The sequence below is a fragment of the Schistocerca cancellata genome, chromosome 4 (genome assembly GCF_023864275.1).
Source record: "Schistocerca cancellata isolate TAMUIC-IGC-003103 chromosome 4, iqSchCanc2.1, whole genome shotgun sequence".
NCBI classification, from domain to species: domain Eukaryota; kingdom Metazoa; phylum Arthropoda; class Insecta; order Orthoptera; family Acrididae; genus Schistocerca; species Schistocerca cancellata.
This window is the reverse complement of record NC_064629.1, coordinates 799997475-800015238: the sequence shown is the minus strand read 5'-3', so window position 1 is coordinate 800015238 and position 17764 is coordinate 799997475. Positions and strand designations below refer to the sequence as shown.

Genomic DNA, 17764 nt, shown 5'->3' with positions numbered 1-17764 from the left:
TTTCTGGAGAACCCTACGGAACGGACGCAGTCAGGAAGTCAAGTATATTGCGAGCTATATGCTTATCTCTGATTATAGGAACGATATTTATTATCCGTGAAACTTAAATATAAACTTCGGAATAGACTTCCTTCTAAGAAAAAAAATGGTTCAAATGGCTCTGAGCACTATGGGACTTAACAGCTGTGGTCATCAGTCCCCTAGAACTTAGAACTACTTAAACCTAACTAACCTAAGGACATCAGACACATCCATGCCCGAGGCAGGATTCGAACCTGCGACCGTAGCAGTCACTCCTTCTAAGAAACCCACAAAACAATGCGTAGTGGTTCGATGTCATATCATTTGTTGTGTAAGGTCTAACTGGTGAAAGAATTGCTCACTTTTGTTTACTGTTGCGCAGAAGTATTTCTAAGCAATTTTAACATTACGTGAAATGAAGAAAGAGATCACTGTCTCGGAATTTATTGGCATGCGCTGAAGTCATTTTAGAAAAGCACGGAGAACCTAACATCGTTGTGGCTGGGCGATGATTCGAAATGGGCTCCTCACCAGCGGCAGTCGAGTGTCTTAACCAGTACACCAACCAGGTAAATAATAAGTACGTTTTCAACAAATACCCTTATCAGTGTTGTGGGAGGTGATCATACCGGAAAGAATTGATTGTGTGCATGGCAAGTTATCTCTTCTCTCGCCCGTTGGGTGGAAGTGAAGGGCGATAGCTAGGAAGTTTACACCCAGATTTGGGGAAATGTGGAAGGACGCCGGACGCCGGCGCCGAAATGCAGAGAAGTGCGCTCGGCGGGGCGGCGGGTTATTAACGGCACGTCGTGACTCCTCTCTGAGCGCCGCTCAGCTGCCTCCCCCCCACTCACTACCGCACCTTCTGTTGCTTTCTTTGCTTCGATCCTCTCACAATGAGGCCATCATCTCGTCCCCGGCAGACCGAGGCACTTCCATATTTGTAGCTGCAATCTCCGTCGTATTTAGTATATTATTCACGCACGGCAAAGGTTTCCATTGTTCCCCCGCTCAGTCTCTCTGAATCTGTTTAACTGTACAATCAGCGTCGTTGCCGGCGCGGTCTCGCGAGGGATTAGGAATCGGCTAAGCATTCGCGCGGCCGCTGCGCATAATCGCCTCCTCTCTTTATTCTATTTTAATTTTAAATCCTCTTACAGCGTATACTCAGTTTTGATTAGATATACAGTCGACACATTTACAGACCGCTTTTTAGTCGCTGTTTCCCTCCCGCGTCCCCCCGCCGATCAGCGTATGTATATCAGTTTGTCTAATAAGAGCCAATTCCATTGTTTGCCGTGGTGGAGCCTTCGTTTTTTAGGCGCCATTAGGTGATAATACGCGCGGGCTGGGCACTGATTACCACCTCAGCTGGCGACGTGGGCGTCCTCCGGCTGCCCGTTCCTTAATAAGGCCCACACTGATTGTCAAGTTTCGCGCGGCTCCTCGCTAGTTTCTCCGACCCCGATCCCTTGAGAGAAATCAGTCATTTGTATTCACTTATATGGCTCGTAACTTGCCAGAGCTATGGGCGGAAGCGTTCTGTTTCTCCAAAACGAAATGACGGTTTCGCCACTAGGTCCCCGCTGCCGAGCGTGAGAGCCTCCGGAAAGCCGGACACGGTTCTTCCAGAGAAGTGGAGGACGCTGTCAGTTCCGTGAATCGCCGATGAACGCGCAGTTTGCTACGAAACCCCGTAGCTCAGCTGTGTAACGACTGCAAATCACACTGCCAACACTGATGGAAATTTACCGTAAAAGGAGTCGACATGTGCATAATTACGTCTGCGATGACCTTCATGTCTTTATGGACAAGCTGCCCCATTAGAATACTCAGTCTTCCTTTCAGTAGTATAGTGGTTTGAACAATCTTGCAGTGTCCAGATAATGCAGGACATTCGGTGCATATGTATGTAGAGATTAAGTCATTTCCGCATCTAGGTCATAGGAGACGGGGCACTAGATGAGTTACGTGAATCATGGTGAAAGTGATGGGATGGCACTTTTTTGAAGGAACCATTACCGCATCCGTGTGAAGTAATTTAAGAAAGTACATAACTTTCCATCGAAGTATGCTTGAAGTTAGTCACACACACACACACACACACACACACACACACACACACACACACACAGTTTTCAAAAAAAAAAAAAAAAAAATGTGTGCGAAATCTTATGGGACTTAACTGCTAAGGTCATCAGTCCCTAAGCTTACACACTACTTAACCTAAATTATCCAAAGGACAAACACACACACCCATGCCCGAGGGAGGACTCGAACCTCCGCCAGGACCAGCCGCACAGTCCATGAATGCAGCGCCTGAGACCGCTCGGCTAATCCCGCGCGGCACTCAAAGTTTTAATATATCTTTGGTATACAGGCGATCACGTACTACTGACAGAAAAAGAGAGCAACCTTCAAATAGGAATCCGCGTTCTGGAGAAAATGTTTAAGGAATATGAAATGAAATGTTGTTGAAGGAAACGAAAATTGTGTCATTTATCCGAAAATACTCTGAAAGAACAAAAATTGTTGCGAATAACCTAATAATACTGAGAAGTTAATCATCTTAATTACTTAGACTACGACGTTACGTACGACTGAGCAAAGATTTAGAATAACAGCTATCAGTACTCGGCATTATGTCAAGTACAGTAAACATGTACCTAAAAAAAAAACAGGAACTAACAAGGCTGAAATTTTACAAAACAATGGCGGACCTACACCTTCATGTGGAAGCTAATGATGGGTCACAGGCTGACGAGAAGAGAGCCACATTTAGACATCAGAGGTAATGTTACATCAAACGACTTAGGAATAGCGACGTTAGAATAGCCTTAGACTGAAAACTGAACATAACACAACAAATGTGACGAACATATGAATGATGAATGAATGACTGTCTGTTAAAATGAGGAACTACAAATTATGAAGGCGAAGTAGTGTTGAAAGACCGAGAAAAGGATGGCTGCCCTAAAGGACCCATGCCTATTACCTGTAATGTAGATTAAGATGATTTTGTGCTAAGAAACTTACGTTCGAGAAAGAAGACGTAGAACTCCCAGGTTCGTATAAACGATTTATAGTTTACCCACTGTCGTTGCTCGTTGAGAGTTCCCTTCCGTTACACGTTCGATCTGCTCAGTGATTGGAACCATCCGTAAAGTCTTTGTGGAATTCTTACATTCGGTATTTTCTTTACCAAACAAATTTAAAAATTCAGTACACATAAGCGCATTACCATTCTCTCACAAATTTTTGTAACGTGTCTACTGAAACTAGTTTCTCTCCTTTCGGTACTTTTGTGCGTAGGCAAGTTTTGTACTAGATGGTAAACTGCAAGATTCATGATAAGCAAAAACAGCAGAATTCCTGCGAAACATGTGGAATGGAGGTGTTTCGACTATAAGAGATTTTTATCACCGCATTGTAGTTGTTATCCTCAGCATGCCCCTGGCGCGCGGAGAGATGACTGTGTACCGGTGCAATAGTGGGCACTGTCGGGTAGCTCAGCGTCTTCGGTAATAAAAACAACTTGAGTGAAGTTTTTATCGATGGTATCAGAAAGATGCCGTGCGACTTCCGCACAGAGCCACAGACGGAAAACGACAAAGAAACGTGTCGAAAGGAAAAAGACAAAAAGTGGTTGATATCGCTGCCACTGTATGTCGTGATCCCGGGTTCGTTCCCCGACCGGGTCAGATTTTCATCACTCGGGAATTGGGTGTTTATGTTCTCCTAATCGTTTCATTTCCTCTTCATCGACACACTAGTCGCCGAAGTGGCGTCAAGTAGAATGTCTTACAAGAGGCGACCGAGCAACCCACGGCCAATAATCCCATATGATCATTTCGTTTCGTTTGTTGCAGGCTAGGCATGCGGTGAGGCCGCGCCATGTCGACGCTCACGTCTCCCGGCTTGCTGTCGCCTCCAGCTCCCGTCTACATTTGCCTGCAACCTGACGACACGCACCTTCCGGCCAGTCCAACAGGTACACCGCTAGCACCTCTTCCTATTTTATTGCCTGTGTGTTGCCAATTTATTTTTTTGTTTACCTTCTTCTTTTCGCTATATTCCACGTCGAATACACATTTAAGTGGGAAGAAATCTTTCTTGAAGGTATTTTTCTGGAATGTGGCCTTACATGGACTGAATCGTGGACGATACGTATATCAGACAAGGATAGAATAGTGGCTTTTGAAATATGGTTTTACCGAAGAATGTTCAAAGTTAAATGGAGAAACCGAATAAGTAATGAGGAGGGACAGAACCGAATTGGAGAAAACAAAATTTATGGCACAACTTGATAGCATACATCCTGAGGTTTCGAGGAAGTATGATGGGTAAGAATTGTAAAGGGAGGCCAAGACTGGAATGCAGTAAGCTGGTTCATATGGGTGTATGTTGCAGTTGTTATGCAGAGATGGAAAGGCATCCACAGCATGGACAAGGGGGTAGAGCTTCATCGAATTAGTCTTTAAACTGAAGACCTCAAGAGCAAACAACAACACACACCTATTCCACGTACCAACGGTAGTGGGCTAACGGTAGGGGCTGTTTCATTAACTTAATTGGTGTCGGGTTTAATCTGGAAAGCCAGCGCAGCTTATAGAGCTCCTCGAGAATTTTTTTTCATTGTAGATATCAAAAGTCCAGAAAATTCAAACGGTCGTAAACACGGAAAATAGTGATGGAAGTGATATGCTTTGTAATAATTTCCACGCTTTGATCGACCATGGTCGATTATGCTGTAAATGCTTCGAAAAAAATGCGGGTAGTTAGATGCGGGATGGAGTTAGTAACTTTACTAGTCAGTGTTATTAATCCTAGAGCATTAAACGGGGGGAAATCTTACGTTATTATTACACCATCATAAATTTTACTAACCCAAATTTTAAACAACGGAAGTCACAATTTATGGGTTAAACACTAATTAATTACTGTTATTAGATCTCCAGTTATGTGTTACATACAAAATAAGTACAATATGCCCTGTTTTATATCCTACAATGACAATTATTCTGCTCAAAAAGTTATGAGAAAAGACGTCATAATTTATGCTATGTACTAGTTACCAATTATTATAATTATTTTGACTCCAAGAGCATTTTACACACAAAATAAGTAGAAAGTCTTTTGTTCTCTTCCACTGTCACCCAGGGATTCTTCATCCCCTTCATTTTCTGATTCAACGTCTGGGTCTACGTCACTGTCAGCTGTACACACAATACTATCTTCTTGAAGAAAATCATTCTCTCCTCTAAAACATCCATTGCCTGTATCTTTATCAGCTTTTTGAAGCAAATCCCACAGTATGTTAATGTCAAAATCAAACTCAGTACCACCCACATCTTTCTACTTTCAGTAGCAAAAGACGAGATCAGCACTGAAAAAGGCCAATATATACGAGGTGCATTCAAGTTCTAAGGCCTCCAATTTTTTTTCTAATTAACTACTCACCCGAAATCGATTAAACTGGCGTTACTTCTCGACGTAATCGCCCTGCAGACGTACACATTTTTCACAACGCTGACGCCATGATTCCATGGCAGCGGCGAAGGCTTCTTTAGGAGTCTGTTTTGACCACTGGAAAATCGCTGAGGCAATAGCAGCACGGCTGGTGAATGTGCGGCCACAGAGAGTGTCTTTCATTGTTGGAAAAAGCCAAAAGTCACTAGGAGCCAGGTCAGGTGAGTAGGGAGCATGAGGAATCACTTCAAAGTTGTTATCACGAAGAAACTGTTGCGTAACGTTAGCTCGATGTGCGGGTGCGTTGTCTTGGTGAAACAGCACACGCGCAGCCCTTCCCGGACGTTTTTGTTGCAGTGCAGGAAGGAATTTGTTCTTCAAAACATTTTCGTAGGATGCACCTGTTACCGTAGTGCCCTTTGGAACGCAATGGGTAAGGATTACGCCCTCGCTGTCCCAGAACATGGACACCATCATTTTTTCAGCATTGGCGGTTACCCGAAATTTTTTTGGTGGCGGAGAATCTGTGTGCTTCCATTGAGCTGACTGGCGCTTGGTTTCTGGATTGAAAACTGGCATCCACGTCTCATCCATTGTCACAACCGACGAAAAGAAAGTCCCATTCGTGCTGTCGTTGCGCGTCAACATTGCTTGGCAACATGCCACACGGGCAGCCATGTGGTCGTCCGTCAGCATTCGTGGCACCCACCTGGATGGCGCTTTTCGCATTTTCAGGTCCTGATGCAGGATTGTGTGCACAGAACCCACAGAAATGCCAACTCTGGAGGCGATCTGTTCAACAGTCATTTGGCGATCCCCCAAAACAATTCTCTCCACTTTCTCGATCATGTCGTCAGACCGGCTTGTGCGAGCCCGAGGTTGTTTCGGTTTGTTGTCACACGATGTTCTGCCTTCATTAAACTGTCGCACCCACGAACGCACTTTCAACACATCCATAACTCTATCACCACATGTCTCCTTCAACTGTCGATGAATTTCAATTGGTTTCACACCACGCAAATTCAGAAAACGAATGATTGCACGCTGTTCAAGTAAGGAAAACGTCGCCATTTTAAGTATTTAAAACAGTTCTCATTCTCGCCGCTGGCGGTAAAATTCCATCTGCCGTACGGTGCTGCCATCTCTGGGACGTATTGACAATGAACGCGGCCTCATTTTAAAACAACGGGCATGTTTCTATCTCTTTCCAGTCCGGAGAAAAAAAATCGGAGGCCTTAGAACTTGAATGCACCTCGTACAAGCTAATACTCTTCTAACTGTGACTGCTTGATATTTCACGTGCGCTGCTCCATTTGGATAAATTGTGAGCGATAAAAGAAATATCCTGATTATTAGAAAACAGGCACACCATCACTCAGCTAAACATTTCTAATATTTACGACGGGGGAACTATAGTCAGCAAATCGCTGGAGTCAGGCAATAAATAATTCAGCCATTGTTAAAAACTATGTTTTCCATGAAGGTACTCGAGACCACATGTTGATAATGTGCCCAGATTGGTGGTAATCCCGAAGAGATGCCCACTGCAGTCCTACATTTTACGAGGTTTTAGTAATCTTGGATTCTACTAGGAAATGCGCAGTTCAGACCCAAAGACTCCGCGTTCAAAAACGACAGCGGCTGCTTTAGCCCTAGATTCAGAACTGTTTGTGCATGTGGGTCGAGCGCCGACACGAAAAATAAGATGGTGGCGCCTAGCGGGGCGATACAACGAGTAGAAATGGCTTGTTATGCGACGTGTGAGAAATCTGGGGCCGTGAGCGTGTGGCGGGCGGCCAGGCTGCTTCCTCCTTATGCTGCTTCCTGGAACCAGTTGCCGGATGAATGGAAATTTGCACATTCTTACGTCGAGCGGTTGTCACGGAGATGGCGGTATCACAGTTTGTTTTAAGACTAATAGATTTCAATGTTCTACGTCTCTGTTGTGTAGCAGCTAGAGTGAACTGCTGCGGTTCTTTGCAGGTAACATTTGTTGACCTAAACCACAACAGCTGGCAGCATTCGTATTTTCGCAGTGATTTTTTCTGTTGAAAGTCTACAGTCATATTGTAGCGAAGTCGCTGACACTTGTCTGCTGCTCGTGGTCTCGCGGTAGCGTTCTCGCTTCCCGAGCACTGGGTCCCGGGTTCGACCCATGGCGTATCAGGGATTTTCGCCTGCCTCGAGATGGCTGGGTGTTTGTGTAGTTCTCGTCATTTCATCATCATTCACGAAAGTGGCGAGATTGGACTGAGCAGACGTTGGGAATTCGTACGGGCGCTGATAACCACGCAGTTGAGCGCCCCACGAACCAGACATCATCGTCATTGATGACACATTGGTCTGGGGTGCTGTTTCGTTTTTCAGTCCTGTTTGTCTTAAGCAGGAACCATGTTCAGTCTGAAGGTGGCTTGTCATGTAGTTACACACATACAGCCATATCACACATTTAGTGAATCTGGAGTAGTAGTAGTAGTGCCGGGACTTCTTAACTCCACATTATGAAATGTTAAGACAGCGACGAACATAGCTTTCAGCAGACAGGGAAATCTGCACTGGATCACTGACCATTAACGTGTGAATTTAACGGGACTGGAGCGAAGCAATCTTCTTATTTTTTAGTGTGTGTAATGTAATTGCACTATTTTATTTTCTCAATGGTATTGTTACGAATGCTGGCAGCTTTCACTCCTGATGCGTTTTTGGATGAGTTTTCAAGGTAACACACCCTGACAAATTATCATTAAGTAAAGCTGCCTTCAATCCGAAGACTGATTTGTGCACCTCAGTTCTCTGGTGGTCATAGTGCTACTTCGAATGGCATACCCTTGTATTCCTCCGTCCTTTGAACTGACCGACCCAGGCAATTACAGGAGGACATACAGTTTTATGTGTGCCGCTGTGTAGACTGAGGACTGAGGGGTAAATGACAAAAAATCCTAGGGCCTACTGACTTAGCCACGCAGTCACACAATTTATCGTGTTACTCGTTGGTTGCTGGTCAACTTTCAATTTTTATTGATCAACTTACCTACTCTTGACACAGCTTAGTGATACCGCAATTAAGATGAATGTTCTTATCAAATGGTTCAAATGGCTCTGAACACTATGAGACTTAACATCTGAGGTCATCAATCCCCTAGAACTTAGAACTACTTAAACCTAACTAACCTAAGGACTTCACACACATCCTTGCCAGATGCAGAATTCGAACCTGCGACCGTAGCGGTCGTGCGGTTCCAGACTGAAGCGCCTTGAACCGCTCGGCCACAACGGCCGGCAATTTTCTTATCCAGCCGGCAAAAATAGAACTGTTTTCCTGTGGGGTTCAGAAAACAATAAAAACGAGAAAATACGTACATATACATACGGATTTATAGTTAAAGAGGTATTTTAGACATTTGACAGGAGTAATTTGTAGTGGCATAACCTTCACGTTGTTCAGTTCTCGCGTCTGTGTAACACTATACATGGCCGCACATGCGTCACAAATTCTCGGTGAGAATGCCAGTGTTAGGGTTCCCGAAGTGAAGCCCAAAAGCAGTTTTAAGCGACACACGGTTATACAGCCAGACAGTAATGTTGCGAAAGCTGCATTACTACTTGCCCTTTCCGCCGGAGACACTAAATTCGACAGTAATATCTGACGTCCGATCTGAGCCCTAGTCCGTTAACTGCATCTGCAGTGCTGATTTACATACCAAAATTGCTTTCCCTTTAGGAGTTCATTCGTCCACGATCCCTACCGTTGCCCTCATGTAAGTGACCCGTCTTATAATTTTTTTTTTCGCACTGTTGCTCGGCATTACGTTGTCCTCCTTTTTTGTCCGGAGTGAAGAAATGAGATTATTTTAAGATTGCAGAATAGCGGGCGGCGGCCATCGCTCGCGTTGCGCCAGCCTTCTTACTGTTCCGTTGAAAAAGACGTTAAACGGGCGCACGCTTGGCAGATTTTTAGGTGCTAAGTGGTAACGGGGCCTCTGGGTAAACACTATGCGGCTGCCTGCACCGTACTCTTCCCGTAATTTGTACAGACGGCCTCTTCGCCGCCTTTCTAGGTTACCAGCTGTCAGCCGTTGCTCGAGTGTCCGAGGCTATCTCGTCATTGCAGTGCTTACACAATCTCACATTTCCCTCCGTAAAAGCATATTTGCTGTTCAGAATTTGTTTGTACGTTGTTCTTCGTATTTATGCTAATTTGGAGCAGGTACACGCCTCAGCAGTTTACTACGCCAGTCTGGAATTCGTAAATAATGTCTATACTGGAGACCCCAATTAAAACTGAATCTAATGTCAGTGACTGTCAAAATACCTTCACGATGAGTGTCGAAATACGCATGTACGTCCTTCTTTTTTGTTTTCTTGTCTCTTCCATTTTTGCTCTTGTGATACACCGAGCCTACAGGTAACAATTGCGTGTTTATAGAATCTAATGCAAAGTCGTAGACGTATTAGAGTCCTTTAAACGATATTATGCAATGATTTAGTGGGGGAGAGCACTGCTCATACATGCCGTAAATACAATGTCTAAGAGTCTCGAAGTCGTATTCAGAGTTCTTTCCGTATTCTGACCTAGAGAAACCAAGAGCTTGGCGTCACCTGTTTCTTACGAAAACATGGATACTATTGAGTACACGGTCATCAGGAAACACCTGAGTACACTCTTGCAGTCTTCTCAGCCTGCTGTTACTGTAGCCCAAAACCCATACCAAATGTTGAGATCAAGAAGTTGTTGTTAGTAGAACGAAAAACCAGTCCAGAGTTGCATATTTTACTTTTATAACAAGTTTCGGGCGGAGGCCTATTTTCAAATCATCGTAACATAGTCATAAATGATATTTCCGATTATGTGAAAACCATTTCAAAAATATGCAACGAATAATTACAGTACATATATCTTGTATGCGCTGTAACTGTACGTTGTACATTTTCGATATGGGTTTCACATATTCAGAAATATCATTTTTGACTATGTTACGATGATCTGAAAATAGGTCTCCGTCCGAAACTATTCATCGAATGAATAAAATAGTAAAATTTGCAACTTTGGGCTGGTTTTTCGTTGTACTGATTAACAGAAGTTGCTGACCCACAGCTGTTCCAGCGTGCTGGTGGAAGTTCGCTGGTTGTTGTTAGTTGGTTGCACTGTAAAATATATTCACCTTTTTAAACGCTTGTTTAACTTAAAAGCATTTTCTTGAAATTGCAAGGGCACGTTCCAAATTATAGTGGCATCAATAAACGGTCGACTGATGCCAAAAACGTCTATGACTCTGTGGAGCGCAGAAAACTAAACTTAAATTGAACATGTTAATTGAAGGCATGTGCGGAAAATCGGGTTAACCCTCAGATGTAAAAATCTTAGAGATAAGTGTTGCCATCTGTTGCTGGGTACGGGAACTATCAAAGATGACAATGATCTCACTCCTAAATGTCATTTAGAGGTGAGACTAGTATCTTCAATTCAACTAGAACTGAACAAATTGAGATCAACGTCATCAAGCCTACTTTATGAACAGTAATATTTTCAGTAGTCCATATTATATATAATATTCATCTGTGTGAAAATCTCTATGAAAGTGCAAACTTTGAAGACCTACGTCACTGCACAGGTGGCACAGTGTATCTACAGTCCAAGAAACGATTTTTAAAGAAGTCGTGTGTTTAAATCGTCGCAAATATCCTTCAGGCTTTTTGACGCTGACCTTTTCTCCTGAAAATTTCTGTACGTAACTAGACACTTTTTACTTTTTACCTGACAGAAAGGAGGAGTTTATTTTATTGGGACCTTGCTCTACTCTGAAACACAAAAAAGACTCCAAGACAATATTCCAGGCGGAGACATCAACAGAAAAAGACAGACGCTAAAACATAGACAAAGTTAGAAAATTAAAATATACATTCTGCGAAGAGACTCGATTGCCTTCCCAATGGCTAGCTACAACTATCTTAACGATCCCGAAAAACACATACCTGAACTCTTTTATTATCCACGCCATGTAAATTGCCCAATATGGTGTTATAATACACGCAGAACGACACACTCCATTGTTAAGAAACAGGTATAACATTTTTTTCCGTCAGTGATTGTCCTTCTACCACTGACGAAGCAGTTTTGTTTGCTACGATCAAATCAAAAGTCGGAGGCAGAAAAGATTTCTTACTTGTTTTCAGTACAGATTTTGCTTGTAGTGCATGTAGTATCGGTGACTCGAGGCACCCGTTTGAAGCAGCTAGAATATTAAAAATTTCCTTCACTACGAATAAATCCGGGGTACTTTTGGGCATGATAATATTTGCTGAGTGGCACAGACAGCGCGGCATGCACTACATGCCTAATAAGATACAGGCGTAGGGACGCAGCCAGATGGTAAGGCATAAATTTAAATTCATCGAAACAGCGTGAATTGTATTACAAACTATGCTAACGTGACCCTGATACAGCAGTGGTGGCTTATTTTTGTTGAGTCCGTGCCTGATTTTAAAGCTGTGTTATTCACCTCGTTAGTAAACCGTAGAAGCTTGAAACATTCTGTAATGTTGAAAGCCGAAGAGGTTTGGCTGATATAACAGGCGAATGACACCCAAGATAACTATCCTGAGGTAAAGAGAAAACTTAATTAACTTTCCTCATCTTCATGGTAACGAGTGAAAACGTATACATGTAATTTAAAATAGTTTTTGGTACAGTCTTCGCAGAGCGTGTTTCCTTGCTTCTATTAAGTACAGTTCATGACGGTTACCAACAACTAGTTGTTCTTCTTAGTGTTAAGTGGGGCGCCATTATCTGTAACAGCTTTTGTCAGGAGCGTTTTTATTTCATACAGCATTGTCAGTTAGCTTGTTGCTCCCCCACATTCCACATTCATTTCAGATTCCGACAAGCCAATCATTTATACAAGTGTTCTACACTTAGCAGCCTTCGTAAAAATCAGAAATTTTATTTTTCACGTTTCATTTTTTCTTTGATTCAATTGCACGGAAAACTGAGTTGTGTGTAAACTCGGCTGAAAGTAAAAGGGGGAGCCGTAGTCCTTAGGCACATACGCCCCTACATTTGAAAAAAGCGGAAAATCAATAGAAATCTTGTTTACTTGTTATTTCAAAAACACTGCACAGAACTAACTGATTAACTAATTACTTTCAACTTAGTTATTAAATTTATTGTATTAATTGTAATAATTCAACCTATAACTCTACTAACTACATTGTTCTTGGGGTAAATATGATGAATAATTCATGTGTCCTTTTACAAACCTTTATTCTTTGATAAAGTCTCTTTTCCATGTCCTGCAAACTTAAGGCGGTACTCGGATACAGCATGAAGTTGCTTCTGTTTCTCCTTTTTTGTAAATATTTTTTTGTACTTTTCCATGAACTTGACGCATTTTTCTGTCAGATTATTTGCAACTTTCAGTTTATTGACTAGATGCAGAGCGTTGATGAAATCTTCATCATCACGGTTCTGCGAAGATCCTATCTGAAGGAACTCGTTTCTCAAGTCAGCTCTGGTAAAAAGACTTGTTTTGTTAGAAACGAACTGTTCGGTCCAGTTATTGATGGTTTCTGGGATTTGATCGATTCCTACATGAACCCTTTCAATAATTTCGTCTGATGGTCGTGCCTTTTAAGATCCACTTCATTGAACATTTTCGGTTTTGAATCAAGACAAATTACCATCAAAGAATACAAAGGCGACAGATTCAGGAAACGGGTACCATACATGACTTTCCAGTTTTTATGAAGCCATATGAGAAATATCACAATCGACAACCTCACACTTATGAAGATTGGAAAGAATGTTGAAATCTATATGCTGTGCCTTGTCTGCTTTTGACAGAGAACTACGTGCACACCGACAAAGAAAATACAAATATCACAAACTGCAATCTCTTCTTGTAGTGATATTTCAGACTCATAACGGAAGACAAATATTTTCAAGAAGTAAATGGCTTCCACCATCCACTTCAGCGATAGATAGCACCTTGAGTAGGGATAGATATCGCATGAGATATCAGTTAATTCTTAAAAATACTCCATAATTCTCTTTAGGTCGCTGTTCTCTAAAAAGAATCTTGAACAAGATCGAGAAATGGAGACACACTGACGTGACCCACGTATTTCTTGACTTTTCCATGCTGAATTCCAGTTTGGAATTCATTAAAATCGATTCCAGACCAAACTTTTTGATGTTTTTTAAAGAGTGTTGTAGTCGGACCTGTGCTTCTACAGCACATCTTTTTCTCAAGAGAACACGTTTGACAGTGGTTTCATGGAAGTGACGACTGCAAGCTAAATACAAGACGAGGGATTTTTTAAAAACAATTCAGTCATAAAATGCATACCTCTAACGTTGCCGTATCTGATGCTTTAACGTTGGACTGAAGCCCCTATTCAGTGAGATAGCCTGCTATGTTCCAGTCGCGACTGCAGTGAAGACATTCTGAGGAGTTGCTCAGTACCACGATTTGAAAGAATTCCAGCAAGTTTTTCGACCGTATAGTTACTTTCATTGCTGTTACTAATTTACCATCCCATTGGACTATACTAGTCTGTAATTTCTTATCTTGACTGCAGCAACCGTTTTCTCACGAAATTTGTCCCAGGATCGCGAGGAGAACTACCGTTGACTGCAAGATTTTTGGTATCTTGTCCTAGTGCTTTGCTTGTAGCTATCAGGATGTGATATGTTTCCTTGTATTCCTTGTCACAGACCTCACATTTATCAAAGTCAGCATAAAGCGTGAAAGTCATTACTGCTTGACGTCCTCTTCTCATTTTTAGTTGTGGCGAAGCCGCGCGGGGTAGCCGTGCGGTCTGAGGCACCTTGCACGGTCCGCGCGGCTCCCCGTCGGAGGTTCGACTTCTCCCTCGGGCATGGGTGTGTGTGTTGTCCTTAGTGTAAGTTAGTTCAAGTTAGGTTAAGTAGTGAGTACGCTTAGGGACCGATGACCTCAGCAGTTTGGTCCCATAAGATTTTACCACAAATTTCCAATTTGTGCCAATGGAATTTTAGAGACAGCGGAGCCTCGGAATTTACATTCCTGCAATACTTGGACAACAGAATGCTGTCCGTAAACTTCTCAAATTGCGACAACCTTCCCATGAGCAAAAGAGCTGACACGGCTCACGTCCTTTCAGAACCAAAGCCCAAGACGGAAGCCCAAGAGTCGAGCAAGATCGCTCTTTGCCTCTGTTTTCCCCACCAAAACTTTACTTACATCCCTAGAAACGCTCAAAATACCCAGTTTCCCAGCGCCGACCAATGTATGGCCTGGGAATCGAACTATTTTTCACAATTCTTCCCTTCCTACCAAATTCCACGAGTAAACTCCGCCCAAGCCACCTGGGAAGATCCACAGCTGCGGGCAACAACAATTTTTCCGATTCCTAAGGGACACCCGGCCTGCCCCACTTGAATTACTCGAAGGCGTAAAATTAGTGGAACGTAGGCAAGAGCACATCCAGCTAGCCACTGGCCTGCCCCACTTCAATTACTCGAGGGTGTAAAAATTTTCTGTAAACACTTGAGGTTACACACCTGGAGACGCGCTGTCACGCTGCTGGCCGAATGATGTCCCCCGTGCCTCGCATATAATGCATTGACACAAAATCTGATAATTACAAAATCGCGTAATTTTCCTGTATTACACAGTCCGTGTGTCGATGCGTTTCCACAGACATTTCATACACCGTAATCGAGAGTTTACTCCAACAAACAACAATTAATTATCTACAAAGCGATCGCGCCGCTGTCAGTCGTTTATATTGACCTAAAGTGCTCGCAAAGTGATTATAGTCACGTTAAATGGATTCATGTAAAGGGCAAGACCGTTGCCACCTTACAAATGTTTTTGTAATTACCTCCATTGTTGATACAAACTTTCTAATTTACGTATACAGTTTCTCACTTCCTGTGACATAACTCGTTCTTTGTCAGAACTCGTTCTTTTTCCCAATAAATCTATACACAACTAGAGTGGCACTTTGGATCTCAGTTAACTTACACACACTCGCAAGGTTTACAAATGGCATTTTGCATCCAGTTATTTCATGAGAGTAATACTCGTGTAGATATAATTTTTTTCCCGTAGACGAACTGAACGCGAAGACGCTGTATGTCAAGCCTGGTACCATCCCACGAAGATGAAAGACTATAAAGAGTGGTCCAGGTTGGGTCGGAAAAGGGAATGGCTCAGCTTGCTTTGCCCTCGCTCTGCCTGTCTTGGGAGCACTGATAATTCATGGCAGCCAATTAGCATAATCTGAAACATGAAAACGATTTCAGTTAATGGCATTGAAGTAAAAAACTATATACATCGGGGGAATTTTCCGATTTTGAAGGACCGGGGCACTGTTTCCTTTATCTTACTCAGCACAAGTTTCGCCCAGCTCATTTCTACATGAAATTGAACCAGACTGGTAGATAGCACAGTAAAAATTATAAACAATTTAAATGGAACCAAATAAGAAACTCCCTAATCAATAAAATACAGTCGTCTTCTGATTTTCAACTATGACATTAACTAGCAAGATGCATGGCTATAGGACAATGAACTTCTACTCCATGGGAAGTTCGGTGAAAGACGGAGCAGCTAAATTAGGTTATTTTTTTCTGGCTTTTTCACAAATGACAGGTACTTCCTGCAATAACAGCTGATTCTCTTCTTCACTCTTCTCTCTTTGTCCAGACTAGACAGTCCTTCACTCCAACGATTTCTATGTGACCAGGGCGTCAAACATTTTAGTTGTGAATCCATTTTATCTGCACAAGCCAGTATTACTCGATTATAAGCGTAAAATGGAAACTGAAGACAGACATGTTATTAACGTCAGCTGTTTTCCAACGTACGGAGAAAAATGACTTCTTCCGCAGTGACATATTGTAAACCTGATATACAGGGTAACGTTGGTACCATATAGCTTTTGAGAGACAGTGTATGTATATTTTCTGCTTGTTAATGTGTATTACGTATAGAGTATGTCCGGCAGTTGAAAGTTCGACATCTTCTGCAGATCTGCGACGGGCGCGGGATGCGATGCAAGGCAACGCTGAAGATCTACCCATGCTAGTGGAACGTCGTTATTTCCACGACTCCGATGCGGTAAGTACCGAATATTTTTTATGCATTTCCATTGCCATAGAACAACTTATTTATCGTTTCATGAATAGAGGGAAGAAAAGCATTTGGTTCTAAATAAATTTAAAAAAAGGTAGTCGGTAACATGTTTTCCAATGCGTTTATGACATTGGGTCTTAAAAAATGTGTAACATACGAGCTATCACAGTTTGATTTCAAGAATTTCAGGTTCGTATCGTGCAATTCCTGTACGGAATGAGCTAGGAGCGACATCACTTCAGCGTCACAGAATTCTGTTGCGGGACAACTCGACAATATTAAAGTAGTAGATGTAGACGGATAGCGATTGTGAAACTTTTAAGCAGCAGGATGATTTTGTCTAGCATGATACTGAACGAAATACTTTTTTTACTAGTAACTGAGGCACTTGCTTATTGGCATTCGTTAGCAGTCGAAAGGAGCGGTACGTTAGTAAACTCAATCTAGTGAAACATTTCTCAAAAATATCCCAGTTATTTGCTGCCTTCACGCCGCAGTTCCACTTCCACGACCATGTTAAATAACATAATGGGCTAAAATTGCACACTGCAGCTAACTTCGGTCTTACGTGGTACATATTTCTTGCCTGTTTTATTCGAAAAGGATCTCTGAAAACAATAACAAACCACTCGCCGCAGCTGGAAACTCGAAGTAGTTTTATTAACCAAAACATTATATTGTTGTACAAATTTATTTTAAGAGCAACATATTTTCTCTGTTTTGATAGATACGGCGCTACACGCGTTCACTGTATTTAACATGGTTGTGTACCTACATATTTCCCGGCGCAGTAGTGTTTGTAGTGTGCAACTGTAGAAACTCCTTTTCTTCCAGTGATATTTCAGCATTCCACCTTTAGACCATATAGCGACTGACTGAGGCTACAGAACACGTCTTCATCCATTTAAATCTTTGGGCCGTGCCTCGGCGCTTGTGGGCACAAGTACTCATGCCTGAAAGATATTTTCTGGGTGGTAACAAAGTTCACTGTGCTCTCCTAACTGGCCGAGAAGCGGAATACGTGGTCTCACAGTCCAACTACGCCGCAACATAGATACGCGCCACTGTAGCGTCGTCGTTGAGAGCTACTCAAAGCAAGGACCGGATTCCACGATTTTATGAGGTTCAAACTATTATACCTGTTCGTTTGGTGA

The 17764-nt window shown here is 42.5% G+C and overlaps 1 protein-coding gene across 1 annotated transcript in view; it reads left to right on the top strand.

Annotated features, from left to right (window-relative positions):
- Positions 1-17764, top strand: part of LOC126184438 (uncharacterized) — a 220827-nt gene that overhangs the window by 128040 nt on the left and 75023 nt on the right. Inside the window, exons 2-3 of the mRNA XM_049926830.1 lie at positions 3891-4012; positions 16507-16595. Coding sequence (XP_049782787.1) covers positions 3916-4012; positions 16507-16595 — 186 coding nt within the window. The 5' untranslated portion in view covers positions 3891-3915. The remainder of the gene's footprint in view (positions 1-3890; positions 4013-16506; positions 16596-17764) is intronic.